This window comes from Balaenoptera musculus, chromosome 1, assembly GCF_009873245.2.
Source record: "Balaenoptera musculus isolate JJ_BM4_2016_0621 chromosome 1, mBalMus1.pri.v3, whole genome shotgun sequence".
NCBI classification, from domain to species: Eukaryota; Metazoa; Chordata; class Mammalia; order Artiodactyla; family Balaenopteridae; genus Balaenoptera; species Balaenoptera musculus.
In genome coordinates, this window is record NC_045785.1 from 32,808,290 (window position 1) to 32,828,148 (window position 19,859).

Consider the following 19,859-nt stretch of genomic DNA (forward strand, 5'->3'; position numbering starts at 1 on the left):
GAAACCATAATTTGAATTTTAATCTTTTCCTGGGCTAGCAATATTTGGTATAATACCCTCTCATGATACTGGGCAGTGGCAGTGAGCCTCAGCTCCCAGTCAGTCACAGTCATAAGGATAAACAATCAATGTACTTACAACCATTCTGCACCCACACAGCCATTCTGTTTTTCACTTTCAGTACAGTATTCAGTAAATTACATGAGATATTCAATACTTTATTATAAAATAGGCTTCATGTTAGACGATATTGCCCAACTGTAGGGTAATGTAAGGGTCTGAGCACGTTTAAGGTAGGCTAGGCTAAGCTATGATGTTTGGTAGGTTAGGTGTATTAAATGCATTTCTGACTTACTGTATTTTCAATTTATCATGGGCTTATCTGGATGTAACCCCATCATAAGCCCAGGAAGGTCTATACTTTTTTTTTAAAATTTATTTTATTAATTAATTTAATTTTGGCTGCGTTGGGTCTTCGTTGCTGCTCAGGGGCTTTCTCTAGTTGCAGAGAGCGGGGGCTACTCTTTGCTGCAGTGCAGGCTTCTCATTGCGGTGGCTTCTCTTGTTGCAGAGCAGGGACTCTAGGCGCGTGGGCTTCAGTAGTTGTGGCTCCTGGCCGCATGGGCTTTGTTGCTCCGCGGCATGTGGGATACTCCCGGACCAGGGCTCCAACCCGTGTGCCCTGCATTGGCAGGCGGATTCTTAACAACTGTGACACCAGGGAAGTCCAAGATCTGTACTTCCTTACTCCAAATATAGCTACACTGGGGGTTAGAGCTTCAACGTATGAATTTGGAGGGCTGGGTGGGGAGACAGAGACATTCAGTTCATAATAGCTAGCAATCACATCGTTTTTTTGTTTTGTTGTGGTTTTTTGTCTTTGGCCGCACCGCGCGGCATGCGGAACTTCCCTGACCAGAGACGGAACTCGCGCCCTCTGCAGTCCAAGCGCAGAGTCTTAACCACTGGACCACCAGGGAAGTTCAGCAATCACATAGTTTTATTCTATTTTCTGAATTGTTATTTTTGTAGGCTATTGATGTAGAAAATAAAACAGCATTACGGTATAATCATTTTTGCAGAAAATACATAAAAATGCATTTTAAAAATTGTGTGTGTGTAGGTAGGTGTCTGTGCACCAAATGTTAGCAATGGTTACTCTGCTTGGTGAGATTACAGGTAACAGTTATTTCGTATTTTGTGGCATTTTAGAAATATAAGGAAAGCAATTAGCATAAGAACTTATTGAATATTAGGACAAACAACTACCTGACCGTGGTATTCTTCTAATGAAACACTGGATTCCATTCCACTTTCAGTCTTTTCTACGTACATATTAAGTGAAAGTGGTATGGATTCTTTTTTTTTTAAATTATTATTATTATTATTTTTAAATTTTATTTATTTATTTATTTATCCATGGCTGTGTTGGGTCTTCGCTTCTGTGCGAGGGCTCCCTCCAGTTGTGGCAAGTGGGGGCCACTCTTCATCGCAGTGCGCGGGCCTCTCACTATCGCGGCCTCTCCTGTTGCGGAGCACAGGCTCCCGACGCGCAGGCTCAGTAGTTGTGGCTCACGGGCCTCGTTGCTCTGCAGCATGTGGGATCTCCCCAGACCAGGGCTCGAACCCGTGTCCCCTGCATTGGCAGGCAGATTCTCAACCACTGCGCCACCAGGGAAGCCCGGTAGGGATTCTTTTACACCAACGTTGTTTCGACAAAAAAGAGATACAGATGTTTCCCTTTGTCAAGGGTTTCAAATCTCCCGGCGGAAACATTCACACGTCTATGCCTGGCAGAGGGGAGCCGGTTCTATTCAGTAGTCTCGGCGGGGACGGGAACACAGGCTTTGTTTCCTTCCGCAGTAGCAGGCTGCTTCACCCTGGGTTCGGGTCCCGAGCTGCGTGCAAACGGAGAGTGATGGGACCGTATCCCGGGGCGCATCCCGGGAGACGCCGGCGAGCTGGCAGGCTGCCCCGCAGGACGCCGGGAACCGCGCGCTGAGGCTGCTGCCGCGCAGGCGCACCAGCCGGACTGCGCTACGGGGGGCATCTTGGCACTGCGCGGAGACCGGTCCGTCGCGGCAGGAAGACTAGGGCGTGCGGCCCGAGCTGGTGAGAGGGGTGAGCCAGGGCTTCCCTGGGTCTGGGGAGGGGACAAGCCGGGTAGCGCCGCCTCGGCCCCGCCCGCCGTCACCCGTGGCGCGCAGTGTGCCCCGCGCCCCAGAGTCGGGCTCAGACAAAGGCTGCGAGGGCAGGGCCGTGCGGTTCAGCCCTGGAGAAAAGGTTTATCCTCTCCATTTCGGGAGGAGGAAACTGGATTAGCGGGGTTACGTGATTTGCCGCAGCCGGCAAGGGAAGGAGCTGGGATTCAAAGCCAGATCCTTTTTGATTCCAAATCTCAGACTACTTTAAACCTAGTGCTGCCTAAAACAAAGAATTGGGTTTTATTTACCCCTTTATGCTTCATGACCCCAGCGCAGTGTTTTGGACCATATGGACTGTGTATATCCACGGTCTCCATGTATCTTTTGTAAAAAATGTTCAGTGATTGGTGCAAGTTCTAGAATTCTGACCATGTGATTGAACTTTCCGGATCCTTTTGCTGACTCTGATGTTTTCTAACCAGCATGGCTAGGGGCCTGTAGACTTGGCGATTTAGAATAAACACCTGGAGCCTCCCGCTGCCTGCTGAGGAGACAGATGGAGCGCAAGGATGGGACGTGTTCCTTGAGAGCCTAGGGAGTGAAAAGGTCCGGACTCCGGATTTTGGTGCTGTATGTTCGCCGGGTTCCTGAGCGTGGAGGACACCTGTGCCACTGTGAAGCCTCCCGTCAGTTTCCGGCAGTTTCCTCATCAAAAGTGGACAAGCCCAGTCAGGACTCTCTGCCCTGTGAGCTGAGCTACAGTTCGCCAGAAAGGAGCGCTGAAGTCATCATGCTTCAGAGACTCCTATTCACCCTGCCCGTCGAGGCCAGCACCTGGGTGAAGTTGCACCATCCAAAGAAGGCCACGGAGGGGGCGCCCCTGTGGGAGGACGTGACTAAGATATTTGAAGGAGACGGTGAGAATAGACTGCTGGGTGGGAGGGAGGCAGAGCAGCATCGACTAGGGTGGGAAGGAAAGTGGGCACCCGAGCAGAGCATCTACTTAGGTAAAAGGTCTCTGGAGTTCTCGATTATTGCTCCTGGCTTGGGGTTTTCCCAAGTAGTAGTGGTTAGTTCAGCCTAAAACTAATATTTCAGTGTCATGGTTGTGTATGTTATTTCTTTTTATCTTCCCCATGGGTGCGTGGGGCTGGGAGGACTTGCCTGATTTTCCTTATTTTACAGTGAGGAAATGTGAATCAAATGAATGACCTGTCCAGGTATGGGGTGGGTAGGCCAGAAGTAGAAGGCAGCAGGGAAAGTACCAGGTGAGACTGGAGTATCTTGTGCTAGAATAGCAAGGAAGAGCTCAAAGACCAATGGACGTCTACCAGAAGGATGCAGAAGCCCGGTTCAAATTGGGGACAGTTTAAGTGTCCAGATTTTTTTTAAAGGGCCTTTTATTTATTTATTTATTTTATTTTTGGCTGCGTTGGGTCTTCGTTGCTGGGCGCAGGCTTTCTCTAGTTGTAGCGAACGGAGGCCACTCTTCATTGCAGTGCGCGGGCTTCTCACTGCGGTGGCTTCTCTTGTTGCAGAGCACGGGCTTCAGTAGTTGTGGCTCATGGGCTCTAGAGTGCAGGCTCAGTAGTTGTGATGCATGGGCTTAGTTCCTCCAAGTCATGTGGGATCTTCCTGGACCAGGGCTCGAACCCGTTTCCCCTGCATTGGCAGGCGGATTCTTAACCACTGCGCCACCAGGGAAACCCTAAGTGTCCAGATTGATTGTAACACCTTAAATAAGTAAAACTCCACACATTCATGATGACACTTAAAATAGAGAAAGAGAGTCACAGATGGAGAAAATAAACTTATGGTTACCAAGGGGGGAAGGAGGGATGGGATGAATTGGGAGATTGGGATTGACATATATACACTACTATTTATAAAATGGAAAACTAATGAGAACCTACTCTGTATAGCACAGGGAACTCTACTCAGTGCTCTGTGGTGACCTAAATAGGAAGGGACTCTAAAAAAGAGTGGATATATGTATATGTATAACTGATTCACTTTGCTGTACAGCGGAAACTAACACAACATTGTAAAGCAACTATACGCCAATAAAAATTTAAAAAAAAAGAAAAAGAATTTAGGAAACTCCCCAAAATAAATAAATATAGCAGAGAAAAAGGGGGGGAGAAAACTCATCTGCCATATTGGAAGTGATTAATACACTGATTTCTTACTTTGAAAATAGGTTTTTATGGGAATGAAGGATGCATTTACCTTGCTTTTTACATCCTTTTCAGAGAATACCTGCCAATAATAAATGTAGAAAGAATGATAGAATATTTTACTGTAAATGAAGTAATTGGAAGGTTGGTAGGGAATAGGATATTCACATGGTGTCAAGGTATGGCCCCCACAAATCACTTGCTAAATGCCAGGGAAAGGACATACTTTTTCAATGACAAGATCTAGTGGTCACTATCTTTTGGTTTTTTATAATTTTATTTATATTTGGCTGCGTTGGGTCTTCGTTGCTGCGCACAGGCTTTCTCTAGTTGTGGCGAGCAGGGCTACTTTTCGTTGCGGTGCGCGGGCTTCTCTTGTTGCGGAGCACGGGCTCTAGGCGTGCGGGCTTCAGTAGTTGTGGCTTCCGGGCTCTAGAGCACAGGCTCAGTAGTTGTGGCGCACGGGCTTAGTTGCTCTGCAGCATGTGGGATATTCCCGGACCAGAGCTCGAACCCGTGTCCCCTACATTGGCAGATGGATTCTTAACCACTGCGCCACCAGGGAGGTCCTAGTGATCACTATCTTAACCAAGTGTCCCAGTGATGGGATAACCTGACATTTTGTGCCTTCTGGGTGATGTAATATAAAGCACATGGTATCACCCATGAAGGATCCCTGCCTAAAATGTTTAACCTGATCCAAATTAATCTTAAAGGCTGAACTTCTGGTTTAAAGAAAATACAGGGGATGGAGAAATAAGAGAAACCCCACCATGAGGATACAGTAAGCCGATGCCAGTGTCATGAAAGAAAGGCAAGTACTGTCTAGAGTAAGAGAGACTTTGAATAATAACCACTTAAAATGTGTGAGCCTTAACTGGAAAAAATCTAGGATAAAAGACAGTTTGGGAACAGTTGAGGAAATCTGAATATGGACTGAATATTTAGATGATCCTATGGAATTATTGTTAACTCTCTGAAGTGTGATAATTGGTATCATGGTTATGCAGGAGAAGATTCTTTGAAGTATTTAGGGAGGAAGTATCATGATGTCTGCAACTTTGAAATGGTTCAGAAAAAAATATAGATAGATGAAACAAATATGGCAAATGTTAACGATCATTTAATGTGTTAGATATATGGGTGTTCAATATTCATGATAAAAAGTTAAGGGAAAAATACAAGGATAATAATTCATGTGCCTTAATTGCTAGTTCATATTTTTAATATGTCAAATTTCAGCCAGTATTTCTTGAATTCTAGCAGCCTGGCATAATTTAGTTGTGCTTAAATAGCAGATGGGAAAAAATGAACCAGATACAGTTTCTATGCATATACTCATACTAATACTCAATTGACAGTGATAAGTATAAAAATAAATATAGGAGGCAGCCTGAGATAGATACCAGTGTAGAGATAAAAACCAAGCGTTGGAGGAATACAGGGGAGAGGAAGCTTTCCCCTCATTAAGGGGCTCTGAGAAAACTTCACTCGAACTGGTCTAGAAGGATACCTCAGTTTTTCACTGAGTAGGACTTGGGGGAAAGTACTGAGGTGGGTGCTATCCAGGTATGTTCAAAGAATGGTGAATAGGATTATGTGGTGGGTGTGTCCAGAGGATGAAGGATGGTGTTTAGAGGCAGGTAATACTTGAAGAAGCAGCTTTGGACTGGTTGTGGAGGATCTTGAAGTCTATGGTAAAGTGTTTGGATTTTTCTTTCTTGAAAGTGAGGAACCTTTGAGGATTTTTGTACAAAGGAATGGCCTGGTAGGTCTGTGCTTTTGGACCAGCGTTGTCCATTGGGAAACATTAATCCCCCAGTCAGCGCACTGCAGATCCTCCTCCTTAAGGAGGCTCCAGCCTGCTCTTGAGTTGCTCTGAATGTCCCTCATTGTATTGAATGTATTGAGAGAGGGGCCATATTCAGCAGGTCTGCAGGCAGTTTTTCTATTTGGGGGATCTGGGAAGATGCAAACCTCATAGCTCTTTTCCTTTCCCAGTTCTGCTATCTCAGGATGCTGATGAGACCCGGGGAGAAAGTTTTAAGGATGAAGTGACACCTGGGTCCCTGACTGCAGAATCCCAGGTAGGTTGGAGTTTCCTGTCACTTTCTTGAAATTGTTTCTCAGATTTTAAGAGCCCTGGCTTCGATTTTCTTTGACTCGACTTCCTGGATTGGATTTTCTTAGCCTGTTAGAAACCAGGCTGCATGGATTGGTTTCACAGGCATTTTCCCCACCTGTAGTAACCTTCCTCAGAAACCCTCTTGTTTCTAGCAAACCTCTAGCCATTTATACAACAAATTTAAAAATCATGTGTGTGAGTGTGTGTGTGTAAGAGAGAAAAAGTATAGAATATAATTCTTGCCCTTAAGCATCTCAAGATGTCATTTCCAAGAGCAGTTTAATAGTTTCTGCGTATCATACATGAGCTCATCAGAAAACCAGTGACACCGGCAGGCAAAGCTCTGCACAGCCAAACCCCAGAAGCATAGGGAAACTCAAGAGAATTTGAGAGTAATCAGAGAAAACCAATATAGAAGGAGATATTATTAGAGAACAGAAGAGTTTTAAAGTGGAGTGATCATAACTTCCAAAATCACATGGTACAGGGTTTAGTCCCATGTCTTTAACCTTCCTCAAATTTATCGGTTAAATATGGAGGCTAGTGTCTAGTAGGCCTGAAATGCATTCCAGAATTATTTACAATACATAAAAAGCATTAAAATAGTCTTAATTCCATACTTAAGGAATTTTAGTGGCAGACTACCTCATAAATTTAAGTCCTTACATACAGACTGACATAGACTAGACCTGTCTAGCCTGAGGAGAATCTCTGCTGAGTGGTGTTTCTCCACCCCTGTGATGGATTTGCTTTAAAAAAAAAAAAAAAAAGAGGGTGTCCAGGAAAACTTGGCTAAAATCTGTTAGCATCTAGACAAGGTTAGAACAACTTCCTAACTCTGGCTGAAAAGGAACATATTTGATGTTCTAGGAACTGTTAACCTTCAAAGACATATCTGTGGACTTCACCCAGGAGGAGTGGGGGCAGCTGGCCCCTGCTCACCGGAATCTGTACCGGGAGGTGATGCTGGAGAACTATGGGAACCTGGTCTCAGTGGGTAAGGATGGGTTCCCCTTGTAACTAGAACCTGCCTATTGGAATAAAAATCTTTATTTCTAAGTTAAGTGGTATGCTTGGTCTTTGGGTTCTGTGTGAGAGATTTCTAGTTCCTTCTGAACATCAAGTCAGGATTGCTGTGGTCTTTTCTGCCCTGGTCTTTCTACTCTACCCTTCAGAAGGCCTGAATAACAAAGAACTATCTTTAAATTCTTGGGATGCCTCTTTGACCTCAGCACATGTAGTTTTCTTCTTCTTCACGAGCAGGATATCAGCTTCCCAAACCTGGTGTGATTTCCCAGTTGGAGAAGGGAGGAGAACCATGGCTGATGGAGAGAGAGATTTCAGGAGGTCCAAGTCCAGGTAAGAGCAAGGCAGATGGAGGCTTTGTCACGTTTGCGAGAGAGTTCGGCTTAAAGGCTTCTTCAGGCCATGGGGGAGGCTGCAGCCCCCCGGGTGAGACCCACAAGAAACCTGATTACCACTCTGTCCCCCTTTCCTGCACTTGCCTCTTCTCATTAGTTTCTTTGGAGTCAGAGGAAAAGAGATGGCTTTCTCATCAGGGTTAGCTGCCTTCACCATTTCTCCTGACCTGACATTTGTGGTTTTCTTGCTTTCTCCAGCATTCTAAACCTTACCCTGATCATAGTTTCTTTCTCCTATACATTCAGTTATCCGTGGATCTCTCCTCATAAAGACAGTACCCTTCACCAGATCGTTATGTTATTTTATCATGACTTTCACTTTCTCTGATGATTCCATTTAAATTTTTTCCCTAAATCTTATTCTATGACCATATCTTCAATTCTGATTCTACTTTTAACTTGTGTAATTTAACTTTTATTTCAGATAATTTACGACTCTTTGAGAAGTCACCACAGAATTCCATCTTACCAAATCCAATGGCTTTTAATAGTCTTCTTCAACTTCTAAGAACAGTAATAATGACACTGTTTTCCAAGCTGGCTTCTGCGAGTCCTGTGCCTACTTTAACCCCATCTTACAAATGAGGAAAAAAAAGGCTCTTAGGTTAAGAAATCTGTACATGATCGTTTAGCTACTACTTGGTGGAATCAGTATTTGTCTAATCATTCTGACTCCACAGTTTGTGTTCTTATTTTTTGATACAACCCATTTTTATTTTTTAAATTTTTTAAAAATTTTTATTTATTTATTTTATTTTTGGCTGCATTGGGTCTTCGTTGCTGCGCACGAGCTTTCTTTAGTTGCAGTGAGCAGGGGCTACTCTTCATGTGGTGCGCGGGCTTCTCATTGTGGAGCACGGGCTCTAGGCACATGGGCTTTAGTAGTTGTGACATGGGGGCTTCAGTAGTTGTAGCTCGTGGGCTCTAGAGCTCAGGCTCAGTAGTTGTGGCACATGGGCTTAGTTGCTTCGTGGCATGTGGGATCTTCCTGGACCAGGGCTCGAACCCATGTCCCCCGCATTGGCAGGCGGATTCTTAACCACTGTGCCACCAGGGAAGCTGCCACAGTTTGTGTTCTTATGGTGCTGTCCTGCAGGGCAGCATTAGGTTATATAGACCACACCACCTTCTTGGTATCTTTTTTTTTTTTTTTTTTTTTTAAAGATATTCGCCATGTATTTCTTCTTTAGGTCTTTTTTTTTTTTTAATTTATTTTATATTTATTTTTGGCTGTGTTGGGTCTTCGTTTCTGTGCGAGGGCTTTCTCGAGTTGCGACAAGCGGGGGCCACTCTTCATTGCGGTGTGCAGGCCTTTCACTGTCGCGGCCTCTCTTGTTGCGGAGCACAGGCTCCAGATGGGCAGGCTCAGTAGCTGTGGCTCACGGGCCTACTTGCTCCGCGGCATGTGGGATCTTCCCAGACCAGGGCTCGAACCCGTGTCCCCTGCATTGGCAGGCAGATTCTCAACCACTGCGCCACCAGGGAAGCCCACCTTCTTGGTATCTGTTCTTCCACCAGCTAATTTAATAATTTTTTTCTCCTCTATCTCTCTTATTGCTTCTTCAATGCTTCTCATAAGTCTCCTTTTTTAATGCAGATATATAATTGACGCCTTTGTTAGACTAAGCTAAACTACTATAGTATATAGACTCTAAAGTTTGGCTCACACAGAATAGGACTTTCTTGCTCATGTATTGATCTTTTTAGTTCAGTGGACAGTTCTTTTCCCCCTGACAATTCAGGGACAGAGATTCCTTCCACATGGTGGTTCCATCATCCTCGAGGGCCTCCTCATCATCTAAGTTTGGCCAGCAGTAGAAGAAGAGCACAAAGGGGTTCATTTGGGTGGTTTTTACAGGCCAGACTAGAATGGCTAACATCACTTTTCACTCTCATTCACTTAATGGGGGAGACCTTGTCACTTCACTCAATCAAATTCAAGGAAGGTTGAGAAATATAGTATAGTTGTGTGTCCAGAAGTAGGGAGAAGAGATTTCAGAATGGCCAACAGTCTCTGCCACAATCCCTGAGGAGCCTCTGTCTTTTACACTGCTGTTCTGTTTCTGCACAAACTCCCACAAATGCATTATGATGGTCTCAACTATCCCTTTGACATCTATATTCCCCATATTTTCATCTTTGTCATATATGTTCATATGAACTCTATTCTCACATATCCCTGGTGTTTGGGACATCTCTATATAGACATGCTGTTGTTACTTCAAGCCCAGCACATCCAAAAACAGAAGCTATCTTCTCTCCCAAACAAAGTTCTCATCCTGACTCCTCCTGTTCTTTTAGCCTCTGAGACTAGAAATCATGGTATCAGCAAGAATGTATCATGCTTTCTACTCTGTTTTTCCCTCATTCTCCATGGTTTCTTCTTTGATATTACCTGCTAGGTCCACTTCTACTCTTCATCTCTGTTGATACCTTGCTAAGCCAGGTTCCCATCATCCCATGCCAATTACTATAATTTCTAGTTGTATTTGTTGATGTCTTCCTTTTTTTTCTGAATCATTTTGAATGTTACTGCCAGATTTGACCACTTGAAATATCACATTTATCTTTTTTTTTTACCCTAAAAAGAAAAGTTAAATGCCTCCTTATTCCCTGTAGTAAGTAATCCAAACATCTCTACTTGCTTTTTGAGTCCACTCCAAAATTTATTCAGCTATTACCAAGTACTTTGTATGCGCTATTACTAAAATGAGGTTAGACATTCTGGGGACTAAGATTTTGCCGTGAACAGGAAATATTGGTGCTTTAGGATGACAGGGTCCAGAATGGTTGGATAGGAATAGAGAGTAAAAATCCAGGAAACTCCCTCATCCAAAAATGCTGCGTCATGTATACTATGGATAAAATACATATTCTCTATCTTTTAAGATTTTACAGTGTAATTAATGTTTGGTCACAAATTAAGAAATCATTTTTCACCTCTTATATAGGCAGAAATTATGAAGATTGATAAAAATCCAGTGAGTTTGCAGGGAAGGGCACCCATATTCACTGATAGCCCACATACCCATAACCCAATACTTCCTTTTTAGTAAATCCTATGAAACATTGACAGGAGTGTACACAAACTTATATATAATGACAAAGTGAAAAATCAGAGACAACCTGAATATTTTTTAGTAAAGTCAAACAAATATGTCTGTAAGTAGAATGTAATACAATTGTTAAAAAGAATGAGATAAATCTAAATGTACAGACATATAATTGAGTTTAAAAAAAACAAAACAGATGCAGAACTATATGTACTCCATGATCCCCTTTTTTGGGTAGAAATGTATATTTATGACCATATATACACAAATGCACACATTCACATGTGTATATTATTGAGAAATGTGAACAGATGCATTCCAAAATCCTAAGAGATTAAAGGAAATGGGGATGAGATTGAGAGAGGCTATCCTTTTTCAGTGAATGCATTTCTATATTATTTGATGTTTTATTTTAACATGCACAGAGTATGAGATACTTAAATTTTTTTAAGTAAATAAAATTTTGTCATAGAAATATGAGCTCGAGATGATATCGTGTTAGAATTCATATCTCCTTGTCTTATCTCTTGATATTTGCCCTTCCAGTGATGCTTTCTTCTTAGTCCATTTCCTCTTGCGATTCTCATGGATGAACTCCTCCCAATTTTTAAAGGCACCTTACATACTTTTAACAGCTTGTTTGTGTTGACCACTTTGTTACTTTCATATCAGCTCTCTAGGTGGCAGGATCCTATTTGAAGACAGTCCAACCCTCCTGTACCTAGTATATATATATTTTTCCCTCCTGTTCTCACTGTGGCCTTTTATTTTTTAAAAGTCAGTGAATATGAGTTATTTATATTTTTGGATTTCTTTCAGGCTTGGAAGATGAAACAGAAACCAAAAAGTCAGTCTTAAAGAATGACATCTCATGGGAAGAATTACACCATGACCTGATGATGGAAAGGTCCACAAGAGGAAGCACCTTGGTTTCCACATTGGGAAGGGTCTCCAAATGTCATAAGTTAGAAAACCACCAGGAGAACCAAGGAATGGGTGCAGGGCAAATCCTCTTGATCCACAAGAAAACACTCATGCAGGAGAGAGGCCAAGAATCTAACAGATGTGTGAAAAGTATTAATGTGTGCTCAAAAGTTATTCCAGGACCAATAGATCCTCCAAGAAAAAGACACCATAAATATGACATATCTAGAAAGAAAAGTAGATGCAATTTAGGTTTGATTAATCATTCAAGGAATTATACAAGAATGAAAACCTTTGAATGTAATATTTGTGAGAAAATCTTCAAACAGCTCATTCATCTTACAGAACACATGAGAATTCATACTGGAGAGAAACCTTTCAGATGTAAAGAATGTGGAAAAGCCTTTAGCCAAAGTTCATCCCTTATTCCACATCAGAGAATCCATACTGGCGAGAAACCCTATGAGTGTAAAGAATGCGGGAAAACCTTCAGACATCCATCATCTCTTACTCAACATGTTAGAATTCATACTGGGGAGAAACCCTATGAATGTGGTGTATGTGAGAAAGCATTCAGCCAGAGCATTGGACTGATCCAGCATCTGAGAACTCATGTCAGAGAGAAACCTTTTACATGCAAAGACTGTGGAAAAGCATTTTTCCAGATTAGACACCTCAGGCAACATGAGATTATTCATACTGGTGTGAAACCCTATATTTGTAATGTATGCAGTAAAACCTTCAGCCACAGCACATACCTAACTCAACACCAGAGAACTCATACTGGGGAAAGACCATATAAATGTAAGGAATGTGGGAAAGCCTTTAGCCAGAGAATACATCTTTCTATCCATCAAAGAGTCCATACTGGAGTGAAACCTTATGAATGCAGTCATTGTGGGAAAGCCTTCAGGCATGATTCATCCTTTGCTAAACATCAGAGAATTCATACTGGAGAAAAACCATATGATTGTAATGAATGTGGAAAAGCCTTCAGCTGTAGTTCATCACTTATTCGACATTGCAAAACACATTTAAGAAATTCCTTCAGCAATGATATGTGAAATAAGTTCAACATCAAAGAATCCCCAAATTGGAGCAAAAGCCTCTAAATCTGTGGTTTTCTGACTTTTGGATTTCAAGAACCAATAATTTTTTTTTAATGGTTTGACCCAATGTTACAACTATTAATTTTGCCATATTAAAAAAAAACTACCTATTATACACATTGTTTCAGAAAAGAAAGGACATTTTAATATTTAAAAGTACAGGAAGGATATATTTGTAGAGAACAGCCCTTTACATTGAATTAAATTGGCTTTATGAAAATCTCCCAAATTTGTCTTTATTTTTCTCATTTCACTGTGGGCCAGTGAAATCATCACAACAGGCCAGTGATCTGTGATTGGCTTTGAGAGTCACTGTTTTAAATATCCCTTTAATGAATCAGAATAAAATATAATCTTTACTATAGCCCTTTATATGGCTAGAAGAGGTATAAATAGAAATGTCAGTTGTCTCATTTCTAGAAGAAATAATGTTAAAGGGAGTTTTCTAGACTTGATAGATAATCTGCTATACATGAGATACTTATATTTTATGGTTTTCTATAGAGAGGAATTGGCAAACTTTTTCTATAAAGGGCCAGATAGTAAATATGTTAGGTGTTGTAGGCCATATGGCCTCTGTCAGAACTACTCAACTCTACCATTTTAGTGCAAAAGCATCCAGAGACAATATATAAATCAGGGTATCTCAATCTTGGCACTGCTGATATTTTGGGGCCAGATACTTTGTTATGGGCAGCCATCCTGTGCATTGTAGGGTGTTTAGCAGCATCCCTGTCCACTGGATGCCAGTAGTCCCCATATCCATTGTGACGACCAAAACTTTCCCCAGACATTGCTAGATGTCCCCTGGAGGGCAAGGTAGTTGCTAGTTGAGAACCACTGACAAATGAATGGGTGTAGCTGTGTTCCAATAAGCTTTATTTAAAAGACAAGTTTGAGTTGCATTTAGCCCGAGGGTTGTAGTTTGCCACTCCTGCTATAGAGTATGTAAAATGATTAATACTGACAATGGACTGTCATTTAATGTCAAATTTGTATGTTTGTTTATATCTATGCCAAAAATCTTATTTCCTTTCCAATTCCTTTGGTATTTTGTTGCAAAAAGTTTTTTTTTTTATATCACAATTGTAATGCTGTTGTGGAAGCCTAGGAATTATTTATGGAGATATTTATGCAGACTTTATTTCATAATGATACTTTTTTTGTTCATCCACAAGTGCTTTGAGATGTATCTCTAAAAGATAACCACCACTCTTTTAAGACTTAACTGCAATTCCATTATTACACGTAAGAAGATTAGGCCATAATTCCTTAATACATATTGATGGTTTTTTGAAGATATATTAAGATTGGTGGCTGCCATTTTAATTGTTTTTGACTTTCCATTTGCCAAATGTACAGTATTAGATTCAAAAATGTGCTTTCTGCTGAGTGGGAGGGTCTTTGAGATAGCCCCAGAAAAAGACATCTAGAGGCCCACCAAAGAAGACCAGGGAGAAAATGACCACAGGCCAAACTGAGGCAGGGAAGTATGAGAGAAGAAGTGGAGGAGTTGATTCATAGTACTTCACTGTATTTATAAATACTGCATCCTTCCAAACATAATTGAAGATTGGTCAAGTTCAACTTCTTACTCTTAAATGGAAGAACAAGCAATTCAACTGCCTGAGCATTGTGTGAACTATCAAAAGTAAAGCTGTTAATCCAGAATATATACCATTTTCTCTAGATATTTTCTATTAGTATATTTACTTAAAAAAAAAAAAAACTGGCTTCTAACTCTTAAGTCCCGTATGACTTTGATGGGCAGAGGGCAGTGAGGATGCTCACTGTTCCTTATATGTTTGTCCATGTTTCTGTGGTCTTAGATTTCCCAAGAATTTGGGTTTCTCTGATTGCTTCTTTTAGTGAAAGGCATGACCATCACTTTTCTCTGCCTCAGTGAGTCCCTGCCTCAGTGATCTCATATAATGTCTTATAGCTTAAAATACTATCTGTTTAATTGCCAAATTCACGTCCCCAGCCCAGACCTTTTTTTTGAACTCCAACCTCTTCCTGCCATTGAGCCTTTGCACTAGCTGTTTCTTCAGACATCCTACCCTTCCCTTCTCATATTTGCTCAATGTTGCCTTTTCACTGAAGCCTGTTCTGACCATGCTACTTAATACTGCAACCTGTCACTTACCCCCTAACTTCAATATTCCCAACCCCCCCTTAATTTGTTCTATTCTTTGTCCATATCACATATCACCTAACATACTAGATAATTTACATATTTACTATGCTTATTATTTACTATTGTCTCCCCTTACTAGTATGTAAGCTCCATGAGAGCAGGGATCTGTTTTGTTTCCCGGTGTATCATAAGTGCCTAGAATAGTGCCTGGCACACAGTAGGGACTCAAGAAATATTTGTTGAATTGCTTTGATTCGAACTGAATTGAATTACGTATCTATGATGACAGTAGAGAAAGGCAGTTCCTGTACTGTCTCATCTAGATTTTATAGGTGAGGAAACCTTTTCGTTTCCTTTTTTTTCTTTGCAAATGGATCAGAATTTATAAGCCTCTGAGAATGGTGAATCATAACTGACATACTTTTAAGATAGAAGGGTATTTTTAAGTTAATTTGTTTAAAATGCAGTTAAGTAGGGCTGATTAACTACATTATCTTTGTTTTGTAAAATAGTTTACATTACCAGCTTCCTTCATCCCAAAGGAGACTAGTTTATTCTCTGGAGAAGGACAAGTTTCTCTGGAATCAGGGAAACCAGACACAGAAGAGACGGGAGTAAGAAACAGGGCTGAAATGGAGACTGAATGGTGGCATGCGCAGCCCCTCTCCCGGGGAAGCCAAGCTCCACCCCTTCAACAGCCCCCCACCCCAGTTTAACTCATCCCTTCATATATAATTTATTTGTATGAATGTTGTTAGTCTTGGCATCACTGAAAAGGTTATTTCCTATATTTTGAGTTTGTGTTTTTACATCTGATGCAATTGAGGATCTAAACGTTTCTGCTTTCCAAATTTCTAGTCAATTATCCAAATACCCCTCATTGTTTGTCATCCCCTTTCAACTGATTGTTTGTGCCAAACACATTCTGTACATCTACAGAGATGACCTTATTTAAATGGCATCATTCCTATGAAATGGATACTATTATTTTCCCCCATTTTATAAATGAAGACACTGAAGATCTGAGGAGATAAATGATATGCCCAAGGTTGCACAGCTAAGCAGTTGAAATGCTGGATGGGTTAAATTGCTGGGACAGGAGCTGGGCTGTGTGTGACATTCACATGTCTTTTAATTTCTCTGATGAGACATTTTTATGAAAATATATGTAGTTGATTTCAAAACACAGGTAAGTTTCCTCTATTTACCTTTATTTTTCTAAAAGTTTCTTTTCAAAATATGTATGTTGAAGCCCTAACACCCAATGTGATTGTATTTGGAGAAGGGCTTTTGGAAGGTAATTAGGGTTAGATGAGGTCATGAGCGTGACCTTCATGATGGAATTAGTGCCCTTACAAGAAGAGACGCCAGAGAACAAACTCCCTTTCCCTCTCCCTCCGTTACTAACGGTCTGTTACTAACGGACCCTTAGTCTGTTTTGGTTGCTGTAAGAAAAATATCATAGACTGGGTGGCTTATAAATAGCACAAATTTATTGCTCACAATTTTGGAGGCTGAAAGTCCAAGATCAGGATAGCAGCACGGTCAGGTTCTGGTGAAAGCCCTCTTCTGGGTTGCAGACTGCCGACTTCTCCCTGTGTTCTCACATGATGGAAGGAGCTAGGGAGCCCACTGGGCTCTTTTTTTAAGGGCACTAATCTCATTCATGAGGGTTCCACCCCCCTGACCTAAGTGCCTCCCAATGCCCCACCTCTTAACTACTGTCAATCGGGTATTTGGGATTTCAATATATGAATTTGGAGGGGACACAAACACTCAGATCATTGCACACCCAAATTTATGTTTCTGACCCCAAACAGCACTTCAGACTCTTAATTCCAAGTGCATAATTGACTCTTGGATGTGTATTAGGCATCTCAAATATAACAAGTCCGTTTCTGAACCTGCTCTGTTTCCAGTATTTCCTGTCTCAGTAAATGGGAGCATCCAATTGCCCAATCAGAATCATCTTGACTCCTCAATCCCTCAGAAAATTCTGTCGGCTCTATCTTCAAAATATATCTTTTCTCATCACCTCCACTGCTACCACCTAATCCAGTTCACTATTTTCTTTCACAATGGATTATTGCACACTTGCATCCCCCTACAGTTTATTCTCCAGATAGCACCCATATGACTTATGTTCTCACTATGATTTGCCTCAAGCAATACAGCATTCCTTGCTGGTCCATGCATATGCCCATCACTGCTCTCACCTCAGGGCCTTCGCCTTCTCTAAGATGCTCTTTCTCCAGATATAAATGTGGCTCATTTCCTGACTTCTATCAGATCTCTGGTCAAATAGCATCTCATCAGAGGGATTTTCCTGAATTACCCTGTATAAAATAGCTCCCCACTTATAGCTGTTCTCTTTTGGATTGATTATATATTATCACTTCTTTCCCCCTCTTTACTAGTTTGATGTTAGATATTCTACTTCTGTTCTTTTAGTGGTTACCCTGAATGTTACAACATGCATTTTAAAAAATTTTTTAAATTAAGTTTTATTGGAGCATAGTTGCTTTACAATGTTGTGTTAGCTTCTACTGCACAGCAAAATGAATCAGGCATTCATATACATATATCCCCTCCCTTTTGTATTTCCCTCCCATTTAGACACCACAGTGCATTAAGTAGAGTTCCCTGTGCTATACAGTAGGTTCCCCTCAGTTGTCTATTTTACACATAGTGTCAATAGTGTATATGTGTCAATCCCAATCTCCCAATTCCCCCCACCCCACCCCTTTCCCCCTTGGTATCCATACATTTGTTCTCTATGTCTGTGTCTCTATTTCTGCTTTGCAACATGCATTTTTTAGAAACTTTATTAAATTATGATACTCATACAGAAAAGTGCATATATAGAGATAAATATCTTAATGAGTTTTCAAAATTAAACGCGTCTGTGTAACCAGCTCATAGGTTAAGAACAGAAATTATAGCCGTCCAGAAGCAGTGGGTGCTCCCTTCCAGTCACTATCCTCTAAAAGGTAACTTCTAACACCATAGGTTAATTTCACCTGTTTTTGTACTTTATTTAAATAGAATTACGTGTATTCTTTTGTATCTGGCTTCTTTTGCTCAATACTATATTTGTGAGATTCATCAATATTGTTGTGTGTAGTTCTAGTCTTTATTTTCATTGCTGTGTGTACTCTATTGTATGATATAGCAATATTTATTTTCTCAGTCCACTGCTGATGGGCATTGGGTGGTTTCCAGTTTGGGATTAATATAAAGAATGTTCTATGAACATTCTAGTATATGTCTTTTGGTAAATACATGTATCCATTTGGTTATATACCAAAGGATAGGATTGCTGGATCATAATGTTCAGCTTCAGTAAATACTACTACCAAATGCTTTTCTGAAATAGTTGTACCAGTTTATACCCTCACCAAAAATACCTGAACCCTCTGGTCCTTAATTTTAATCGGGGTTAATTTATCAATTTTGCCCTTTATGTTTAGCACTTTTTATTCCATGTAATAAATCTATGCCCATTTCAAGGTTGTAAAAATACTCTCCTACTTTCTTCTAAAAAATTTTGTTTTATCTATCACATTTAGATTTGCAATCCATCAGGACTGATTTTTGTTTATGTTGTAAAGTAGAGGTTAATATAAAGGTCCAACTGACCCATCACCAACTTATTTAAAAGACCTTCTTTTCCTCCACCCTTGTCCTAAATCAGGTGGTGGTCTATATGTAGGTCTGAATTTGGACTCTTTTTCCATTGTCAGTTTATCTATTCTTGCGCCAATACCTACCTCATTGTCTTAATTACTGATACTATAACTTTATAATAGGTTTTCATATTCAGTAATATAAGTCTACTGGCTAACAATATACATTTTCTACTTATCAGAATGTAATGTTAATAAATACGTCTACTCTCCTCTACAATAATCCTTAGAGCACTTTAACTATGACACTTTAACTTAGACTACTTTAACTCAATTCACCCTATTCCCAACCTCTATGCCATTGTTTTTGGATATTAAATCTTTTTTTTAACATCTTTATTGGAGTATAATTGCTTTGCAATGGTGTGTTAGTTTCTGCTTTATAACAAAGTGAATCAGCTATACATATACATATATCCCTGTATCTCCAAATCTATTTTTTTAACCTCACAAATTATTAAGATTTTTACTCTACATCATTAATGCTCATTTATAGTTACATATTTTTTTTCTTTGTTCTTTGTTCCTTTTTGCACTTTTGTCCTTTTGTCTGGACTCATTTTCTTTCTGCCTAAAGTTCAGCCTTGAAAATTCTCTTTAATGTAGTCTGTTGGTGGCAAACTCCCTCATTTTTTTTTGTCTGAAAATGTCTTTATTTCTCCTTTATTCTTGAAAGGTTTTTTTTTAAAATTCTGCATTGAATTCTGTGTTGTCAATTATTTCCTCACAACACATTGAAGATTTCATTCCACTGTCTTCTGGCTTCCATTATCGCTGATGATAAGTTAGCTGTCACAATGCTGCTTGTGCTAGTTATCAAAATTTGCCACTGTATTAATTAGGAATTTCTGCATAATAAGTAACTCCAAAACTTAATGGCTTAAAAATATAAACATTTTTAAATCTCACATTTTTTAATGAGTCAGTAATTCAGAGGCTGCTTAGTTGGGAGGTTCTGGCTCAGAATTCAGTCAATATGAAGTTGCAGTAAGATGTCAGCTGAGATTGGAGTCATCCGAAGGCTTGGTTGGGGCTAAAGGATACACTTCCAAGATGGCTAGCTCAAATGGCTGGCAAGTTCCT

The 19,859-nt window shown here is 40.6% G+C and overlaps 1 protein-coding gene across 2 annotated transcripts; it reads left to right on the forward strand.

Annotated features, from left to right (window-relative positions):
• Window positions 1-1,960: 1,960 nt before the first annotated feature.
• On the forward strand, window positions 1,961-13,157 carry ZFP69B (ZFP69 zinc finger protein B). 2 transcript variants are annotated; one of them, XM_036860077.1, is made up of 6 exons: window positions 1,961-2,121; window positions 2,627-3,061; window positions 6,323-6,408; window positions 7,317-7,443; window positions 7,710-7,805; window positions 11,740-13,157. In XM_036860077.1, the coding sequence occupies exons 2-6, from the start codon at window positions 2,935-2,937 to the stop codon at window positions 12,906-12,908; spliced, it is 1,605 nt and encodes a 534-aa protein (XP_036715972.1). In that variant the 5' UTR covers window positions 1,961-2,121; window positions 2,627-2,934; the 3' UTR covers window positions 12,909-13,157. The 2 variants fall into 2 exon arrangements, with proteins under 2 accessions (XP_036715972.1, XP_036715979.1); XM_036860084.1 differs by having other exon boundaries at window positions 1,961-2,112.
• Window positions 13,158-19,859: the final 6,702 nt, after the last annotated feature.

Excerpts from the sequence above, each read along its gene's own strand:
- ZFP69B (XM_036860077.1), top strand. The coding sequence starts at position 2,935 with ATGCTTCAGAGACTCCTATTCACCCTGCCCGTCGAGGCCAGCACCTGG. Across the intron at positions 7,444-7,709 it reads TGGGAACCTGGTCTCAGTGG|GATATCAGCTTCCCAAACCT; the intron begins GTAAGGATGGGT and ends CTTCACGAGCAG. Across the intron at positions 7,806-11,739 it reads TTCAGGAGGTCCAAGTCCAG|GCTTGGAAGATGAAACAGAA; the intron begins GTAAGAGCAAGG and ends GATTTCTTTCAG.